This window comes from Vidua macroura, chromosome 11, assembly GCF_024509145.1.
Source record: "Vidua macroura isolate BioBank_ID:100142 chromosome 11, ASM2450914v1, whole genome shotgun sequence".
NCBI lineage: Eukaryota > Metazoa > Chordata > Aves > Passeriformes > Viduidae > Vidua > Vidua macroura.
The window spans coordinates 14,381,424-14,402,051 of NC_071581.1; the positions used below are offsets into that span (position 1 = coordinate 14,381,424).

General features: G+C 45.7%; 1 protein-coding gene across 1 annotated transcript in view; it reads right to left on the minus strand.

The window, feature by feature from the left end:
- HSF4 (heat shock transcription factor 4) overlaps positions 1–20,628 on the minus strand; it is a 27,604-nt gene continuing 6,976 nt past the window's right edge. Inside the window, exons 3-15 of the mRNA XM_053987781.1 lie at positions 18,757–18,865; positions 17,551–17,678; positions 16,571–16,695; positions 14,268–14,343; positions 12,785–12,849; positions 11,014–11,113; positions 10,181–10,305; positions 8,212–8,433; positions 6,883–6,988; positions 5,469–5,534; positions 3,820–3,907; positions 2,561–2,697; positions 1–625 (exon numbers count right to left, since the gene is read on the minus strand). Of these exons, the coding sequence (XP_053843756.1) occupies positions 527–625; positions 2,561–2,697; positions 3,820–3,907; positions 5,469–5,534; positions 6,883–6,988; positions 8,212–8,433; positions 10,181–10,305; positions 11,014–11,113; positions 12,785–12,849; positions 14,268–14,343; positions 16,571–16,695; positions 17,551–17,678; positions 18,757–18,865 (1,446 nt within the window). The 3' untranslated portion in view covers positions 1–526. The remainder of the gene's footprint in view (positions 626–2,560; positions 2,698–3,819; positions 3,908–5,468; positions 5,535–6,882; positions 6,989–8,211; positions 8,434–10,180; positions 10,306–11,013; positions 11,114–12,784; positions 12,850–14,267; positions 14,344–16,570; positions 16,696–17,550; positions 17,679–18,756; positions 18,866–20,628) is intronic.

A 20,628-nucleotide genomic window follows, 5' to 3' on the forward strand; every position in this document is an offset into this window, starting at 1 on the left:
TAAATGAGAAAAAGGAAACATGTTTAATTAGTGTCTTCTGTAAAACTTTACAAATGTACAGCATAGTGCAAAAACGCAGTCTCAGCACATCACCTTCAAGTAAAATTAACAATGTAAAGAGCCGAGGAACACAAGCTTCCTTCTTCACAGCAATGGCTCCCGAGTGCTCTTCCTGGAGGTTCCTCTCTCACCATCCATCAAGCTCCAATCTCATATTTATAGTAGAGCAAAAAGCCTAAAGAAAACCCCTGGAACCCTCCTGAGAGGCTGCTCCCCACGAGCACAGGCTGGAGCCTGCCCTGTAGGACACAGCCTGAGACAGAGCCAGGGCCCAGCTGCACCTGGCTGTGCCCATGGGCAACCCTCCCCAGGGGTTCATTTCTCAACCCAACCAGACAATCCAGTCAGACACGAGCTATGCCCAGCCTCAAGCATGTGACAGGCTCCATAGAAATACAGGAAAACTACTCAGGAGCTTGAAGTTAAGCATGTGCTTAAATATCTTGTTGCATCAATACATTCAGTGTTAACATGACAGCAGCCTGGAGTGTGGAAGCTCAGAGAAGGGTGTAAATCTTGAACATACACTGTCAGTGTCAGCAGACACCAGGCAGTTTTCAATTACCTATGAGAAAAGAAGTAAACAGAGTGCAACTCAATGACTTTCCTTCACTGGAAAGGGCAAAATAGGGTGGAAATGGGCTGGTCTAGGTGAAATTTCTAAGCACAAATCTGTCAAAAAGAAAAACTTTGTCCAGGATACACTCAAGCACATAATCTAAATACCAGGCCAGTGGGGGCTGCTGGAATTTTCCCTTAGTCCTGAACACAAAAACTGTGGCTGGGATTAATTCAGGAGCTCTCAAAACCTCGCTCCTGCACAGATCACACCACCAAGGCAGTGACAGAGCTCCCAGTACAGGAATCAGCTGGGCAAAAATGTGCTCAAAAGTGAATGTTTCTGAACTAACACATTTGTTCACATAGTGATAAATGGATGGAGGAAAGGGTTCTGACAGGAAGGTCCATTTTAAAAATGCTCTTCTTATTGAGGAGATTTTGAGCGTGCACTCACCTGAGTGATTAGCTACACTTTGGGGTGGATGCTGCTTGACCACAATGCTCAGAAATGTGGTTCATAACCAAGAATTGCCATGGCAATGAAGGCAAGCAAAGCATTTCTTCAAATGATACTGGCACAGCTTAAACCTCCCTGTCTAAGCCCTTAGGAGGCCTGAGTTAATTGAATTTCCTGGGTCTGTCCTACTGCATTTGGGTAACCTTCCTAAGGAAAAGCAACTCAGGTAGAAGATACTGAGATAAATAATACGTTCTCATTGGAACTACAGCATAAAAAAACAAAGCTCTGCTTTGTTGAGAAACTCAGTTGTCAGGAACCACATGGATGGGGAAGGTTAGTTCAGCCTTTGAGGCTGGTCTCAGATGCACAAAGGACAGAAGAAAAGTTTGTGGGACATGGTGGACTAACCATTCTGCCTCTCTCCTACACTGAGCAGCTGAGAGTCCATCTAAAAAGGGGATCTAATAAATTAAACTGTTTAATCAGATCTTATACATCAATAAATCAACAGGCACATCTTCAGGAGAAATAGAACAGGTCAAAGCCAAGGAAAAACCCATTGGACTGGACATGAAATACTTAGCCAGCACCAAAACCCAGAGTGCACTCCCTGTGCCCTCTCTGCACACGTAAAATTGTGTGTGCAGAAAAGTCTATCCCTTTTCTATTTTTTAAGTATGGAGTGCCCTGCCTTTATGTAAGAGAAAATAAATTTGGGGCAAAACAAATCCCAAACAACAAAACTCTCAACTCAGCATGGGATGTTTTGCAGCCTGTGAAGGTTTGTAGCTCCCCGAAGAGCCAGAGGCACATTCTTGGTGGGGTCACTCAGAAAACAAGCTTCTACACACCCCAAGAGATCTTTTTCCTACTCACCCCAGGAGGAACAGGTGCATCCCATCAAACCCAGAAAATGGATAAAAATCTTTTTAGAGCATTGGACTGGCATGTAGAACTATTTTCCTATTCAATAACCAGCATCAACAAGGGTCAGGCATCTTAGCTAATCTGTGCTGCCCCAATAAAATCCAACAGTTTGCCATTGCAGGCACTAGTCAGGATCACTATTTTATGAAGTCTCAGATGGAGTTTAAAGCTACTTTTAACTTAAATGTTATTAAAAGATTTGAAATTTCTAAAGCATTTTCAAGGAAAAAAAAAATCCTGGCAAGTTCTCACTCCCCCTCGGAGCAAGCACCAGAAGTAGTATTTTGTTTTAAAAAACACTGAGATCCAGGTTCAGGGAAGGTAATGCAACAGCTACTGACCACTTCCACCTACTCAAAAAAAAAAAAAAAAAAAAAGAAAAGGCACAAATAGAAACTCTCTTGTGGGTTTCTGATTCAGTTTTGTTTTTTACATTCAAACCTGTGGATGCTTGGATGGGTGGGAAGGAGGTTTTGTTTCTTGGGAGCTAAATCACTGGCTGCTGTCCGTGGAAGAACTCAGGTTTAGAGGGCTATCTCCTTGGATACCCACAGAGGACATGTAGGAAGCTAGGCTTTCAGAAGGAACATAAAGTGATGAATTTTCAGGCAAGCTGATGAGGTCGTTCCCAAAGATGGACTGACGGTCGAGGAGGAGCTGCTGGGCACTTTCAAGAATGACATCTTTCCCTAGGAATAGACAGCAGAAAATTCAGCTTCTGGAAGGCAGGTTCCTAGTTTTACATATGTAGAACTGCAAAAGTGACAAATCTCAACTGCAGCAGCAACTGAGGAGCCTCACTCCAGCAAAATGGCTTGGAAACACCTGAGTAGAACTTGGACTCACTCAAAAGCCCATTAAAATCAAGGGGAGTCTCTGCAGGTCACCAGGTGGGTTTGGCCTGAAAGCTGAGATGCCTCACAAGTGAAAGAGGGATGACTGAATGTTGGAGACACTGAGAAGAAGATGAGAGCAGCTGCTCTTCTCCTTCATTCAAGATGTGTCTTTCTCCCTCTTTGTAGAAAGGCTTTGCAAACAGGGGATGCTCAAGGACTCTCTTCAGTGTACCTGGGCTTTTAATGCCTTTGAGGTGCTCATGAAAGAGGCTGAGGCTGGAAGTCCTTAAATGACACACAATGAATCAAAACTGGGGCAGGTTCAGGCGGCTACAGCACCCAGTTTGGTGCTGTAGCCACCTAAAGCTACAAGCTCAGAAGAGCTTCTCTTTCAGGTCTGTCCCCAGCTGAACACACATGAACATATATCACAATTCCACAGCCAGGGCAATATTCCTGGATTCATATCCAAGGTCAATAACACACTTTATCAGAGTCAGCAAGTGGATCACCTGGACTGTTCCCTCGAAGTCTGCTAAAAGATCTGGGGAAAGGGACACACAGCCTGTGCCTCTGGCTGCCAGCAGCTACTGGGGCACCTCCTCTGCAGCAGGAACCAGAGGAACCCCAAGACTGTACCAGCTCTTACCACCGCTACCCACTGAGATCACCACATTGCTCTGAGGTGGCAATGAACAGGCAGAGAAAACAGTGGAAACACTGACAGTAATGATGGGGACCCACTGCAAAACCAGTTCAATTCCATTTACACCTCAGTTTATCCCCCACCCTTTTCCCACTGCTCAAGAACTGGCTTAGCAGCTGCTGTGGAAACACTGCTGACTGACAATCATGAAAGTAAAATGAAAGACATGGTTTGCTCCCTCAAATGGCAAACTGTCAATGCTGGATATCATATCTGGCTGCCTGAACTCCATCCTACTGCCAGGTCCACAGAGCTGCTGGTGCTCCTACCTGGGCAGGTGTTGTTGAATGATGGGTTGAACACTTTGGGGGGCAGCTCAGTTGCACTCTTCTCCAGATCCACTGTGAGTCGCTGCATCTTGATGCAAAAATATAAACTACAATGTACAATTATACAAAGACAGGGGAGCTTGTTAGAACTAGGCCATGTCTGAGCACCGGTGCTTTACCCCACTGCACAACACCCACAGGAACACAAGCCATCCTCCCTGCCCATCCTCTCCTCCCAGCCTCACTGCACTTCACTAAAACCACACCATGTGCTCAGGGGCACATCTGCCCGAAGGACAGGGCTGTGGGAGGTGCAATCCCCTATTCAGCATTGGCTAATATGGTGTGAAGCTCACATCAGGAGGGGCCAGGCTGGTGTCACTGTGGCTGCCATACAAAGCAAACCCACAGTCCTCTGCAGCCAGTTACAAAGAAGAAAGAGATTTTCGTTCCATTTTCCTATGACTGTCTTTAAAGTGAAACTAGTTTTTGCTTACACAGTGCTCTAGGCACAGAGCTCCTGCATGTGTTGCTTCCACACTTCTCCATGCTCATGAGTTTCTGTAGTACAAGCAAGAGCTCCTGGGAAATTTAGTGGGCTCAAGGACTGAACTACTGAACACTGCAGCCTCCTTTCCTGGACTTTTCTTGCAATTCTTTTTAAAAGGTTATAGCCCTTGCTTCCAAGACTTGCTAATTAATATTAACTATTTCTTAGACACTCTCCTTCCTAACACTCAAGAAGTGGAATTACCTAGTAAATTCAAAATTATTAAAACCTAAAAAGGATGTTGATACCATGAATAAGGCTTAGAGACCTTTCACATTTCATTAGAGTAGATAACACTCTACTTGTACATCTGTAGAGATATCTGGCAGAACCATACAAGCTTTCATCCAACTTGGTTGTCAGCAAGGGCTCTGAAAATTCACTCTCTATCATGCAGGAAAAGGAACCCAGCTATGCAATACACTCCCAACCTTAATCCTTCTGTGAGTCTACAATTTCCTTCACTGTTTATTAAACCTGCTCTTTCTGCACTGCGGAAATGTCTGTGTAAGTATTGATTCCAAAGAAATACTGCCAAACAATTTCTCGTTGTTTCTTCGTGTACAGGCATGCAGGAACTTCTGTTGTAATTGCATGGTATTTTACTGCTCCTGAAACAGACAGGGATGGCTGCACTTTGTAAAGGCATATTTTATAAAGAGCTTTGGCACAAAGACACTTTATGAATCTATGGTATTAGTAGGATATGACATTCTCACTAAGAGAAAGTTTAGAGCAGCCAGTTGCAATTAAAGCCTCCAGGACAGCAACAGTCAGTCAGAGCTTGTCTCCAGACAAAGCCCAGCTGAGTGGGAAAAACAGGTCAAGAGTATAATACAACACTCTCATGCTGCCCCCAGGAGATGCCTACGTGCTGTGCTTTAGCTCACTTTCCCCTCTGGTTATGAAATAACTTCCTCAGTTATGCACCAGCTCTGCTTCATAGTTCCATTATTACTTAGGGAAGGAGATCTCGGGTAAGGTGTCCCTGCAGTGGGCAGGGGCTATGGAACAGGATGAACATTAATGTCATTCCACCTCAGCCATTCTGGGGTTCTGTGATTGCTATTTTCACAGCTCAGAAACATGTATCTCTTACCGGGGGCAGACTGGCTTCCACTTCAGTCAAATTCCACTCACTCAGAGATAAATTGGGATTAAAGACCTGTTGGGACAAAACTACAGTTAGGGCTGTGAAAGGTGGAATGGTTTGAGATTCTCATGCCCTCTCCTGCCTGCTGGAGGGTGCAGCTCTGCACTAACTGGAGCTGCAGACAAAGGCTCCTGTGCTGACTTGTGGCATAGCTGGGCTGGGCTCTGGGCACTTGTGCTGATCCACGAGCCCTGCTGCCTGCCGGGGGGGGAACAGCACAGACACCCCATGCCACTGTCCTGTCACTAACCAGGGCAGCTGCACACACAAATCAAAGCCCTTTTTTTGCTGCTCTTGAGTCCTAGGACACTCCTAGATTCATATGACTTTTAAAAGTATTCCAGAATTTAGTAGCAGAGGGCAGGTTACTGTTGCATCAGGGCTTTGGTGACAATTTCTTGAGAAGTCTGAGCAATTTAGGAAAAGGAGCTGTTGATCTGAGGCAAATTTTATGATTCATTCTCACTTTTGTGACATTAGTTGCACAGAGAGAGAAGTGTGTCAGTAACAGGAAAACACTTCCTAATGAGATAGAAGAAACAGAAACCAACAGTCAGTGATAGACCAGGCCATTAGAAAAGCTCTGTAAAGTCAGAATCAACCACAGACACTTGGGAACTGCTTGAAGAGAATAAGATTGATTTTTTCTTATGATTTTTCATTCTGTCTATCCATGCAAGCTTACAACATGCCTTTATCTGAATCACCTCCTCAAGGGGGCATATATTTGACATACAGATTTTTTTCTTACATACAGAGTTATTTGACTATTGGCAAAAACCTTTCATATACCAACTATATGTACAACGGAGAAATAAACAAACCTTCCTATTTCTGCATGTCTGCTTAAGAAAAAGCCACCATCCATTTCTAAATAAAGGTGATCTAAGAACTGAGACTGACAAATAGCTCAGCAGAGAGAGGATTTTTCATTGGCTATACTTCCTAGAATATGAGGAAGAGGGGAAGGTAGGAAAAGCTAAACACAATCTAGGAATATCTAAGATGTAAAATATGCAGAAAATAAATTAACCCTACAAAGCAATTACCAAACTAGCTAGAAAGTAATATTAAACCTATTTTACAAAAAAGTGTCCAGTCTCATGTTGATTTCTTTATTAAATTCAGTGTTTTGTGCCCCTAAAGTTCAAATATGCATATTAACAAAAAAAAAAAAAAAAAAAGGCACCATTTAAAGATGAAATCTTATGAGCAGGTCAAAACAGAACTGTGACTCCACAGGCTACATGTGGCAGATAAAATGCCACATGAGAACAAGCAGCATGACCTGAATCATAGCCCAGAGGAACCTCTGTGAACTTCACAGCTCTTTTGATGCAGCCTTTCCAGCAACACTCACATCCAAGAGGCTGGCAGGCTCCAGGCTGTACTGCTGGCTCCTCAGCAGCAGCTGCAGCCCCTCCAGGCTCCAGTCAGTGCCCTCCAATGGGTCTGAAATATCTGTTCTGAGAAAACACAAGGGGAAATATTGCCACAAAGGAAACTTGCATAGATGCCTACAGAAAGCAGAACTGAGCAGCCTTCCAAAAGGATGTTTATGTTTAAATCTCATTTGGAAAACCATGAGCCCGCTGTCAGCCTGGGTTTATGCCATAAAGCTTGGTTTAATCCCAGAGTACAACTCAGCAGAACACACAGGGGACTGGGCAGATGGTAAAACAAATGAGACAATCCCTCTCCTGGGTGACACGTGGTTTGGAGATGGACAGTCTGTGCACATCTCCTCAACACTGGGAATATTAAAGCATTCCTTAGAATAAATCCTTTTAGAAATGCACTTAGAACCAGAACAGGCTGCATTGCCATTCTCCTTGGTCCAAGATGCCTGAATTACTGTTAACTAATGCTTTTTAAAGGAGTGACTTTTAGCTGCAGGCATTTACCCTGCAGGCTGCATTTACTAGAGACATTCAGCTAAATGAGCAACAGTGAGGCCCTGCTGTGATTAAACCCCCAAAAGCTATAAAAACTTTCTCTTAAAATCAGGTCTTTTAAAAAGGGATTATTTTTCTTTTCTTTTTTCTGGTAATATGTTTTTAAGCATCCAGTGGGTTCAGAGGGAGGACTTTGATTCTCTGTAAGGACTTAAAGGCAAATGGAAGCTTTTCTGATAACCCTATTGAGTGTTTTGGGTTCCCCTCCCTGACGGTCCACCTTACACTGCTGCAGTTGCTATCAAGAATGAACTGCAGTTAAGTTCCACACCATCCACCCAGCTGCACCATGCTTTCCTTCTGCTGGTGAGGCCTGCTGGACACTCTCCCACGACATGGGCACTCTTGGGATTTCAGTCTCAGAGCACAGCCCCACAAGTGGCTCACTGGGATCACCCTGGGGCTGAGCCTGATGTCACAGTGCCCAAATCCCTCTAAATGCAAAAAGCCTCTTCCTGCTCCCACAGCTCTGATGCACATCCTCTGACAGCTCTTTCTCTACTGGGTCCTTCAAGCAAGTGATCCACATGCCCCCTACCTCTGTGAACTGTCCCCTGGGATGCAGAGGTCCTCTAGCAGGTGCCACAGGTACAGGATGGAGCTCATCAGGCTGCACTTGGCTCATCAGGCTGCACTTGGCTCCCTCCCCACAAGTGACCCTCCCTCCCCACCCTGGGAATGGGAGGAGAGGGCCATGAGCAGGCAGGGCCACAGCTCTCCCTGGCTCGCCTCACCTGTCCAGCAGGGCCCTCCTGCCTCTCCTCTCGGGTGCCTGGGAGGTCCCTGCTGGGGCTGCACAGCTGCCTTTGCCCTCCAGGACAGACTGAACCATGGCCACGGGCAGCACCGGGGGCTCGGAGCAGGCCCGGCAGCCGGGCAGGGGCACCTCGGGCTCCGCGCTGGCTTTCACTCCAGGGCTCACTGGCTCTTCCTTGATCAGCATGAGGCACTTCTCCCTGCAGCAGAGACAAGGCTGAGCACCACACACAGCTGCTCTGCAAAGGCCTCGTGCTACTGGGAAGGGCAGGAGCACCAGGCCTTGCTTCCACTTCCCATCAAACTGCCGCAGAAGGTCTTTCCATTTCCTCAGGTGGGCAAAAGAAGCCAGCAGCCTCTTTTCTTTTCAGCAAGCTCCAGAAACATGCTCAGCTGGAATATCTGCAGTCACTTCATCAGTCACAGCTATAATGAATTTGCCCCATTTAATTGTTTTGCAAATACAGAAAATAAATTTCTATGCACTGATCATTTCTTGGGTGAGTGTTAGGGACAGGTTAAGGGGACACTGGACTAAAGAGATTCCCCTGAAAAAGCAAAGGCTCCACCCTAGAGATAAGAATGGGATCAGTAAGACCCTCCCATGCAGGAGTTAGGATTGGATCAGCAAGCACTCTAGAGATCCCAATGACACAGGTCAGGATCTTGTGGCCCTGCAGGACTTGAACAGAAGCTGTTGAGATCTGACAGTCATAGTCAGATGTTTTACTTGGTTGGAGGCAGAGGTTTGTCTTTTCCAGTGGAGAGGCACCCCACATTATTTCCAGATGGACAAATGACAATGAAGTTTTGTTTAGAACACCTTGTGTGTAAAAACCTATTTTGTGTTACTTGTAGGAGACTTTAGAGCTCCCTGTGAACCTGCACAGCTGGAGCCAAAGTGACAAAGGCACAGAGAAAACAGGGATGGTATGTGACACTACAGAGCTCTCCTCAACATTCCTTTCAGATCATCTTCTCATCTCGTGGGGTCTAAATTCCCACCAGAAGCACAGCTGATTTAGGAGGTACCACACCTGAACTGATTGGGGCCATGGCTGGCTCAGATGCTAAAGTCATGCAGATACAGATCAGAAGCCACCAGATGGCACTCAGTAATTAGGAGAAATAAGCAACTTAACTTGAAGGTTATATTAAAGATTTTCTGCTTTAGAAATGGCTTCCAGGTTTGGTTTTTTTTTTTTTAATCTGAAGCTCTTTACATGCTTCCAGTTAATTTTATGGCTATAGTTTAAATTATGCAACAGATTTACAGGCAGTTTCTAGAGTACAACTGCCTTGCCTCTATGCCTGAGAAACTGTTTCCATGATTCATCTGTCTACTTACTTTCCACTGACATAGCTTTAGCTATTCTGCTGCTAGCCCTAAATACACTGCATGTTCTGTGGCAGGAAGAGATAAGCATTAAAATACCTCTGCATTCAGTTCTTAAGTTACTGGGGCCTTTTCACAGAAAAGTTGTCAAACATCGGAAGTTGTTGTGATGCAACCTTTCTGTTCTCTTTGGCTGTTAGATGTACAATTTGATTGCTTCTTCTTTGCCAAAGCCAAAAGGAAACCCTCCTTTCTCCCTCTCAACAAACCCAACAAGTGTTAGTATCTCATTATTTAAGTCTGAGACAGTCCCTGTCTTGGAAATTGGGACTAAAGAAACATGGAATATTTCTCAAAGAGGGGAGTGGAAGTTTCCAGCATGAAACTCAGGACTTTGTTTTGAAAGTTATGCTGTTATTACCCCCTCTAATTCTGAAAATCTGACCCACTTTGCAAACTGGAAAAAAGTATTCCATCCCATATCTCTATAGAGATTTGTGAATCAGATAGAAAATTTGGTAGAATTACAGCCACGAAAAAAACTCTTGAGAAGAGTTGCATAAGCATGTTTATACCCAGCTCTCCCTATTTTTAATCACAAACATGTTTACCTGTCATTTTCAGGAGGGGATTGCATATTCATGATGTTGGATGGTGATGCTTCAGTAACATCAGATATGATGGGTCCTCCAGCAATTGCAGGGCTGTTCAAGCAAGGGGCAGGCTCTGTTGAGGGCTAAGAGGAAAGCAAAAGTCATATAGATTTATCCTTCTGACCCCAAAACAGGTCCAAGGCCCTATCTGAGATGGTTAGGGTTTATTCATTGTGACTTTGAGTTGCCCCTGTATGGAAACCAAGAAAGCTTTTACTTACTATGCAATATTATAATTTCCTCTCACTTTTCCTCCAACCGCACAGAGGTACAGGTGTGAAATAAACCCTGTGAAGTGTCAGCAACCAAAAGGTTTTACCAAGTCTGACATTTTGCCTAGACTGCTCAGCTTCCTCTGGAGGGAAAGATCCAACACAGGCCAAAAGGGCCATATGAGCCTCTCATGCCAGCTCACATATTCTAACTGCATGACAGAAGTGTCTTGTGTCTGCTCTGATGATGGTGGGGATCCCTCGGAGGCTACAAAAATCCCACTTTTAGAACTCACTTCTTCCTCTCTTCCCTCAAGGTGAACCAGGCTGGGGTAATAACGTGGAGAGTTCAGTGTGCAGGGTCTGCCTTTCCCCACAAAGCCCACAGCCTCCCTCATGAAGGCATCCATAAAACTGGGGAGCTGAAGGAGTTTTAAATGTCACCCAGCTTAGCAAACCTCATTTCTTCTTCACTGCCAAACTCTTGCCAAATTACTTACTCCATAATCTCTATTATTGCTTCAAACATCCCCCCCACCAGGCCAAAGCCATCCCAGAGAGCTCAGAGGCTGAACCCACCGACTGTATGAAATAGGGGTCGTGGAGGGCCTCTGGGGACAAATGCCGGCTGAACTTGGACACTGGTGGAGCCGAGAGCCCGTTGTCAAGCATCAGAGGTCTGTGAAGAGAAACAGCATTTGTCTTCCAGCATGAATTGACTGGCTCCTGGCTGCTCACACACAAAACATCCCTGAGCCAAGAGCTCTTCTCCCCTGTGTACTCTGGTTCTCCTCAGCTGTAAGAGTCTTTCTTGCCCGGTATTACGGGCAAGGAAGGCTAACAACAGTTTTGGAGGAGGTCACCATCAAAGAAGAGCCTTAACCCAACAGAGAGGGGAAGGATGCAGACCTGCCCATCCTGCCCAAACCTACCCAGAGCCCCCAGGCAGCACTCTGCTCTGCACCAAGTAGCTCCAGGCTGCACACACCATCCTTTCCTGCAGCCATTTAGAAGAGAGGCAGGAAAACACAACCATGAAAGATAAAATACTAAGGATGCAGATATAGACACAAGAGCAGAGGCTTCTGGAAGACAGACCTTTGTGTTTCCAAGGAACCAGGAACTTAAATTACCTTGCAAATTGCAGCTGGTTGTGTGAAGTGTAATCCCCCATCATAAGGAGGAAAATAAAGTTGCTGTGCAGGTAGTTCTGTGCTCTTCTGCCCTTTTCAGCACCGTTTCTCACTAATTATTTGCCTTTTTACAAAAAAGCAGTGGCCTAAGATATTTCTTGGGCTGCAAAGCTTTTACAGGGAGGACACAGCCCTGACCATGAAAATTTGAGGTCAGATCTGGCATCTCATTTCTCTGCTCGCCCACTCTACTGGAGGAAGATTTCCCCAGGCATGAACCTCAGCAGCTGTTATTCTCCCCTTGAGCCCTCTTCTTTGCTATCTGCAGTGTTCAGCTCTTCCAAGAGGCTCAGCAGAGGTGGTAGGCAGAATGCACATACCCTGCTGGCTTGTACAGATTATGAGCTCCTTCATTCAATCCTGTGCTGCCTTTACGTCCTCACAAGAGGAGTCAGTCAAGAACAAGGACACTGACTTAATGAAAATTGACTCCTTTGAGCTGCTTGTGGGAGGTCTGGCTCCATTCTCTGCAGCATGGAGAAGTTTCTAAGTTGTCAAAGGCCACAAGGTAACAAAGGTGGGACCTGGAGGCAGGTTCCTGTCCTCAGCAAATTCCACTCAATAGTCTCTTCCCCTTCTTTTAATCACAAGCACCACAGGGCAAGAAAGGCATAGCTGCTCTCCTGAAAGGCACTAAGCTTCCTAATTCAAGTTGCTCTATTCACTTGCCTTTAAAAGCCTATCTAAAGATACCCCTCAGCTAAAAAATTTTCCCACCTTCCTCTTTGTAAGGCCTGCAGGTTAACACCACCAAGCCAGTGTTGGATACACACCACATTCAGTGACTGTGAGTCAAACTGAAGGTGTCTGTGGGCTGGCTGGGCCCAGCCCTACTCCTACTGCTGCCAAGTGGCAAAACTGGAACCTGTAGGACCAGCACTGGGTCCTGCCCTTTAGGTAGCACTCTAGGTAGCACTCCCATGTCCCACTGCGCACCGTGTTCCCCAAATAAAGGTCACGAGCTGACACGGTGCTTCTCTACAGAGCAGTGAATGGGGCCTGTCAGCAGGTCTGACTCTGCACTTCAGCCCATTCATTTCCCATCACCATGGAGCCCCGGTCCGGTGACCGCCTGCCTGGGCGAGCTGAGCTTGTGCTTTTAGTGAGAGGGCAGCATTATGCACCCGTGAGCGTGTGCACCACACACGGGTACTTACAGCTTCCTCTTTATCCCAGTGCTGCTGGGGCTTGATTGGAGCTGGCCAAACAGAAACTGAATCAGCTGTCAGTAGAGATCAAAATCCGGTGTTAATCAGCAGAGTGATTCAGCACTCCCTGCTCTTGCAGCCATTCTCATCTCACACATTCCTCCCTCCCAATAGCACCCCAAAACAGCCACAGAATATAAGAGCCAAATTGCATGAGATATTGGAGCCTGAAACAGAAATGAGCTGTCCAAGAAGTCAAAACAGCCTGCCCGGCTTTCAAGGGACACAGCGAGGTCCCTTCTTTGTGCAAGGGTTCCTGGATGCATGTGCTCAGCACTTTCTCTCTACACTTTGTGCATGAAGAACTTCAGCTGGTCCTGACAGACCTGTGAAGTGCACATGCAAACATTCCTAGGCCTGGAGCTAGACCTGGATCCATTAAAGTTTTTAGAGACATTTAGAAGAGGTGCTGTAAAGTCTGACAAAGACTTTGCAAGTGAAAGAGGCAACTCCCTACGGAGAGCCTGTATGGGGTCTGAGCTCTTTCAGTTGAGTTTTTCAGCTCTGTGAATGTCAGTGTTGACACAGGACACTAAAAAGGAAGCAGAGTAGCTTTGGAGAGGAATCACTTAGCAACATATTCCCAGGTCAGCTTGAACTTAATGCTTTGCTTTGACCTCCAAACAAAGAGAGCATTATTATTATATATCACAGCTGGCTCTTACTCATTGCTCAATATAACAAAATCGAGTTGCATAAAAGCCTCTACAATGAAGCATGTGGCTGGTCCAGCCTCAGAGCTGGAGGAAGGCTTGATAACCCCATGCATTTCTGTCCAGTCCTATGACTCCATGATGCCATGTGAGGGTCAGAACATGGGGACTGGGATGTGTGACGTGCTCAGTCACATCAGCACCATCCAGGAATCACTGGAGAGGACTTTTCTATACTGGTCATGATAGATTTTAAGGGAGATGGTTCTGCAGCCTAAAAGGTTGTACAGTAATACCTCAACTAAACCAGTAACACCAGAAAATGTAGTAGTTGCTGTTACATTCCCCCAGTGGAGCAATGGGTGGCCAATTCCACCACCTGCAGCTTCCCACTGGTGCTGGCAGAAGTGAGGTTCCTCTCATGAACAAATGGAAAAGGAAGATTTAGGAAGCCCAAAGGTATTGGTACAACCGGAACACAGCCAACACAGGGCAATTAGTGAGAGTTGTGCTCTCTTGCTCAGGATTTCAACAGAAAAGTGGTTTCTAAAATCACAGAAAGGACTGACAAGGAAATTAAAATCTTTTGCTCAAGGGCGCGGTCTCTGTTTTGTTAATGACTTATTTGCACAGGTCACATAAAAGCATCACACAACTTAAAAGAAAGGGATAATAATTACACTGTGATATCACAGTGTGGAAATTATGGGACAAGAAAAAATCAGAGGAGAACAGAGACCAGGCAGCACAAGCAAGTTTGGAGTTTATATGACAACTACCTTGTTGATGACTTTCTGTTGCTGTGAGTGGTTCTGCCGGAGAGAAACAACTTCCCGCCAAAGAACTTCATTTTGCCTGAAAGTGAAACAGACATTTTCCATGAGAACAGAAACATCAACAGCCCATGGTGCTGCTGTGATGCACAATAGATTCAACTGTGCAAAAATCTGTCTCACTTCTGGGCTCTTGCAGTGTTTGGCTCTTTTCAGATGTCCCTAACAAGGTCACACAATTGCCTTCCTTTTAATTCCTTGATCTTAAAAGAGCTATAGACCAAAGCATGAAGGAAAAAACAAATAAAGAGAAGCCAATATTTAAAGGGGAAGGTAACAAGAGGACACATGTTTTTGTGGAACATTTGGGCCAAACTCAGAATTTCAGCATGGCCTTATTTGTGACTGTGAGTTATTTGGATCACCCACACCATCTTTCCATGGGAGCCAAGAAAGCCCAACCTGTCCACAACTGCACCAGTGCTCCCAAAGACAAGACTGTGAACAGAGCCCCTGTGTATTCTACCTGCTTAAAACTCATACAAGTGGTGGTTCAAATGCATGTTTGGCAGTGACTGGAGCAGACAAAAAGATGTTCCTGCATCTCAGAGCCTTGAACTAGGAGGACTGTAATGGCGTTATTAGTGGGAGCCAATGATTTAACCCAGCACAGACCTGTGTCCAGCTTGCATAAAGAAAATTTATTTTCTGTCTGTAAATGAAGCACAGAGGGGAGCTTACAGGCTTCCTCTAACAGTCAGTCCCTAGGTGGGATAGAAAGATGCACAGTTTATTTACTGTGCTGCCTTCAAGTCTGGATGCCAGCCAAATCCATGCTGCAAAAGGTTTTGCCAGCCAATTTATCTCTAGAGCATATGGATGTACCTAAACTGTCAGGCCAGCAAAACCTATCATACAGGTGAAACTGATAAAACCTTTTGCTTTTTAGTCTTTCTAGTGTGGATGGATGCTAGAACTGGGAAGGCAAAGTCCAGAGATCTGAAGAGTACAGTAGAACAGCTTGTACAGCAAGAATCTCTGCAGTGAGCTTTTTGTACTGGTCCTGACAGGATTTTCAGCAAAGCAGCATTCCTTAGTCTGACAGCTTGTACTGGAGTTATGTCCTAATTATTCTTCACCAGTGTAAATTTCTTAACATGGATTCAGCTTGGGATTTCTCCTCTGTCTTAGTTTATAAAAATCATATTATTTTCATCAGTTGAATGCAATTTTGCCAGATGGAGGGAAGGAGCATGCAAATCAAAAGGGAGAATAAACTAAAATCAAGGCCAAATCACTAATACAAGAACTCCTTAAAAATTAAATCAAATGCAAGCCCAGAAACTCATTGCTGCTGTATCTGGATTTCACAGTGCAAACTCATGCATGTCCTAAGTGTGGGAGTCATTAAAAATTGATGCAGGATAGAAATCTGTATCCATTACACGTAAGGTGCTTGTCTGGAATGAAGTTTCCCAGTATGCAGTGTTACTCTTAAGGCCCAGAATGACAGTGTCATCTGGTGGTGTTTGAATATCAGCTCTCATTATAAAAGAAAGGGATTGGGTCTATTTGATTATTCAAGTGCTTTTTAAACAAAGCTTTCTGTAAATATTAAAATTCTAGAGGCAAATAAAAACCTCTCCAAGTACATGATTTATAAACCCATATCCACTTCCTAATCTTTTAGTGACCATGTCTGAGTCACAAAATCCCAGAGTCTCAGACAGCTGGAAGCAGCCAGATGCAGGAAGCATTGCATCAGGGTTTGCTCTTATCCAACAATTCTGGCCATGTCAGATGACACAGTCTCAGGGAGATGAGTCCATGGAGCATATGATACAGAAGTTCTTATGTTATATATTATAACATACTATATTTTTTAGGCCAGTCATAAATTTTAGAGGTTAATGATGGCAGAAAGGTTATTTCTTAATAGCTGGACTCCACCACATTTCTGCCAAGGACTCTTGTATGTGTGAGAGTTACATCTTTATCACCATTTCCATCTGGAGACAATAGTTATCTAAGTCTCCCCAGGTTATGCACATATTTCCTGTCTGACCTTCTCTGTGCTTTCCTCATCTGTGAAGGGAAAACAAATGAGACAGAGAGGCTGAGCATTAATTCATATTTTGTAGATCAGATGTGCATAGAAATCCTACATGTTGTCTCAACAGATCTCTGGTCAGTCCCTGGCTCCACGTGCTCCCTGGGCAAGGAAGTGTGCAAAGCTCCTTCTTTCAACCATTCCCCACTCCAGAGAAGCAAATGCCCGTAAGAAGCAGCCTGAGTAGGATTCAACTCACTGCTTCATGTCCTGCACTTGACACTCCATGTTCTCCTGCTGACTTCTCAGTATCTGTACCTCGTATAGCAACCTGCTGAGGTCCTCCTGGCGCATCTTGGTCTCCTCACTTTTCACTACTGACACCTGAAGTGAAAAAAATCAAAGGTAGATTTTACCTGTGAAAGAAAGGCCATGGACAGAGAGAGTCATTGTGGTGGCTCAGGTGCAGGACTGTCACCAGCTGAAACACCAGGACAGGCCACATGCCAAAGAGTCTGAACTATCCTAGGGGAACTATTGCAAGAGCCAAATAGAGCAAAGCACAGGAAAATCTATTCATACAGAGGGTCTGCTGGCAGAATTACATTCCCTGACAGAGTGGGGACCTATTTCAAATCAGCTTGGGGGGAAAACAAAAGTATTTTATGTATCAGGGAGGAATTGATCTAGACTGATTTGATCTTTCTACTTTAACTACACAGATACCAAATCAAGCCCCATGTTTTACAGGGGTGAGTCTGATGAAATGCTTCAAACTGACATACTACACTTGGATTTCCAAAGGGCATTTGCTCAAGTCCATTTTCAGAAGTTGCTATGCTAATTCAGTGAGAGAACAACACTTTGGGGGTATTAATAATAGGTCAAAAGACAGAAAATAGAGGGCAGGAGTAGGTAGTTTCTTGTATAAGAAAAAGAGATGACTGTTGAGGACCCTGCATGACTTATGCCATATTTCTCTAGGAAAGCAGTAACAATTCAAAAGCAGAGGGATGGGAAGGAAGCCTGACCCTGCAGCACTACACAAACATCTTGTGATACAGAGCAATGGAGCAGAAAAGCACAGACAAAACTCTGATGCAAGCCAAGCCCTGCAAACCAAGAACCCCCAACCCAGGTGCACAGATGTGTGGGGAGGACAGGAACAGACCAGGGTGATGCTGGAGTTATGCTGAGCAGGCAGGTGCCTGTTCCCCCCTCCCACACAGTGCCCCTCACCTTCCTCTTGATGTGCTCCAGGAGGTGCTCGTGGCCCTGCAGGAAGCAGAGGTGCTGGAACTCAGTGTCGTCCCTCTCAGGCTTGACCAGCCCCCCCTGCTCGATGTTCACCACCTTCCTGAAGCCATCTACACAGAGAGGACAGAGCTGACGGGCAACAGGACCCAGCACTCCCCCCACCTCCCACCCTCGTCACTCTTAAGGACATCTCTGATCACCCTCCACGCTTTTTGAGCTGCCAGTGCTTACCCCTGAACATGCTTTTGGGCCATAACCACCAGAAATCCAGGGCAAGGGAGAGCCCTGTGCATCCCACTGGCCACCCCTGCTGCAGCCTGTGCTGTGAAAGCCTTTCCATCACAGGCACATTGCTCTGCTAGGAGCTGAAATGCCAGCTCTTAGGGAATTCCTGTCTCGAGTTGCAAGCCACAGGGATACAGGGGAAGGTTTTTCAAAGGCACAGAACATCAACAGGTGACACTTTTGGAAAAAAGGGTCACGAGCACATTTGGAAATTTGCTTTGAGTACTTCTCTGAAGTCCTTAAAAGTTTCTAAGCTGTATTTAAGGACTGGCCTAAAATTTACAAAAATGCTACTATAGAGTGAAATAACAAAGTTAAAACTTGACTAAGGAACTTAATTACTCATTGAAAAAAATCCAACAACTATCAGAACAGTCATATTGTTGAAGTGGCTGAAAATTACACCTAAACCTCCTTTAAGGGGTAAAAATGTCTGATCAGCAAGGCAAGGTTTGCAGGGAGAAGAACTGTCTGTTACTAGTTCAGTGATATGGCTGGTGAAAGGGATATCTCAGGGCACACAACCCATGAGAGCAGCACATTGTGGGGGAGGTGTTACAGTTGGTGGCTGGATAAAGCTCCGTACAGAATAAAATGGAAAATTAATAATAATAGGTCATCAAATCAATGCAAGAGAAACAGAACACCTGGTAGGTGAAAGTTCTTAGCCCACATCCTGAAATGTAATCTAACAGAAATTCCATGCTGGAATTTAAGGTAAACACAAGGAGATCACTACTCTGGGATCTGAGAGGCAGATCCTCTTTGGCAAAATCAATAATGCCACAAGAAATCATATACATGAGACCCCAAACTTTCCTCTGCACAATTCTCTCCCATGCCTCCTGTCACCCCCCATATCTGTGGGGCCCACGTGTCCTGGGCCCTGGGAGCTGCACTTACACATGTTCAGCTGCCGCACAAAGCTGGCCATGTTGTTGTGCTTGAAATACTTGGGCAGCACCTCTTTGGCAAAGCGGCCTTGGTCGAACACATGGAAGCTGGTGCCATTCTGCAAAGGGGATAAGGACAAAGGCAAAGTCAGGGGAACATCCCTGACCTTGAGAGGGGCCCAAGAGGAGTCCTACAGCAGGGGAAGTCTTGTTCTCTGAATTGCCACCTTGAAGCTAAGAAGAGTGACAACAGCCCTCAATGCCAGATGTGCTCCTTTCAGTTCCGGTACAGTCAGGCCTCTATGGCTGCAGGTTTGCGCCTTTTCTGCTTTTTGTCACTGCTTAGCTGAGAGTCTTGGATATGAAAAAGAAACCACTGACTTTTGTGCCCAAATAGCTGGTAGGTAGTCTGTGATCATCCCCTCTTGCATGGACTTCACTGAAAGACTTGAGTCTTAAGAAGACCCTGAAAGTGGGAATTGCCATTATAACCTACTTGTTCAGATCTAACCCCAATCCATCTGCTCCAGAGCACAGCAGTCCTGGAGGGAGCACTGCCTGGAGACATGGCACAAGAAACACAGCAAGGCAAGAAGCAAATCATCTCTGGAGACACCACACTTGCACAGAAGCTCTACGCACATTTTATTGATTATTATTAATAGTAAACAGCCACAAGGGCAACCCACAAAATGTTGACAGTCACACTTTGCAGTCCAAGCTAGCAACACACATGTTAATCAGATAAATCTTCCATTTCTGGGGTTGCATTGCAAAGATCCATGACTGCCAAACAAGGCAAACTGCCTGGGATTGCTGGCAGAGAAGATGCACTGCAGGCCATGTGCTGTCCCTGCCTGGCCTTCTACCTGCTGACAGCTACATCAGTGCAATGACATCAGCAGATATTAGGGACTTGCCTCAGCTGCAGCTGAGTTTCAAGGGACAAGAGCTAAAGACACCAGAGCCTGCACTGTGTTGGCAGGGAGGGATCTGAGACCAGCAAACCACAGTCATCCTCCTGCTGTGTTCAGTGCTACTACCATCAGACAGAGGCATGTCAGCCTGGCTGGGCATTCCACAGGGGCTGGTTTGTGACACAGGACAGTGTTTTGCAAGAGCCCTCAGGCTCTGTGTGCAGTAGGAGGGTACCAGTGGTGTGAGTTCCACCTCACACCCATCGGGGGCTCTGCAGCTGTGAGGGTGCTCTCAGGGAAGTCTGGAAATCTCTAAAACAGGGAGTGCAATCAGGGCTGCTCAATCCCAGGGCAGCTCAGTGACTAAAGTGGGGCTGGTGTGTACCTGCAGCCTGCCCATGGCCACCAGAAACCAGCCAGCTGGCAAACCCTGCTGCCCTATACTGCATTTCCATCACCAAATGGGGCCAGTTGCCTCTGGCTCAGGCTCATTTGGCAGCTCTAACAATTAACACCCACTAACATGGGACTTTGCGTCAGCTGCACTTCTTGCTCCTTGCTTACTACTGCTAACACTGGACATGACTGCACCTCAACAGTGCTCTGTGACCATTTTTGGGGTCTTTCCTATCATTCCTTACCCCATGCAGCAGAAGCAAAGGCTGATCAAGCACTTAAGGGATTCGCTGACAACCTGCATGCTGGAATTAGCCTCACAGACCGAGTTTGCAGACAGGACAGCAGGGACCAGGCTTTTCCAACACTGCAGACACTGCCCTGGGGACAGAGCTGGTTTATTCTGCTTCCCTTGTGCTTCTGCTTCCTTACTCTGGGATACAGCTGTGTGTCCCAGGCTGGACCCACAGATGGAAAATGAGAAGCACGAGAGTTTTGTATACCTCAACAAGTCCTTGTGGCCTTTCATGAGAGGCCATTCCTTTGAATTCAGGGCCACAATGTTCTCA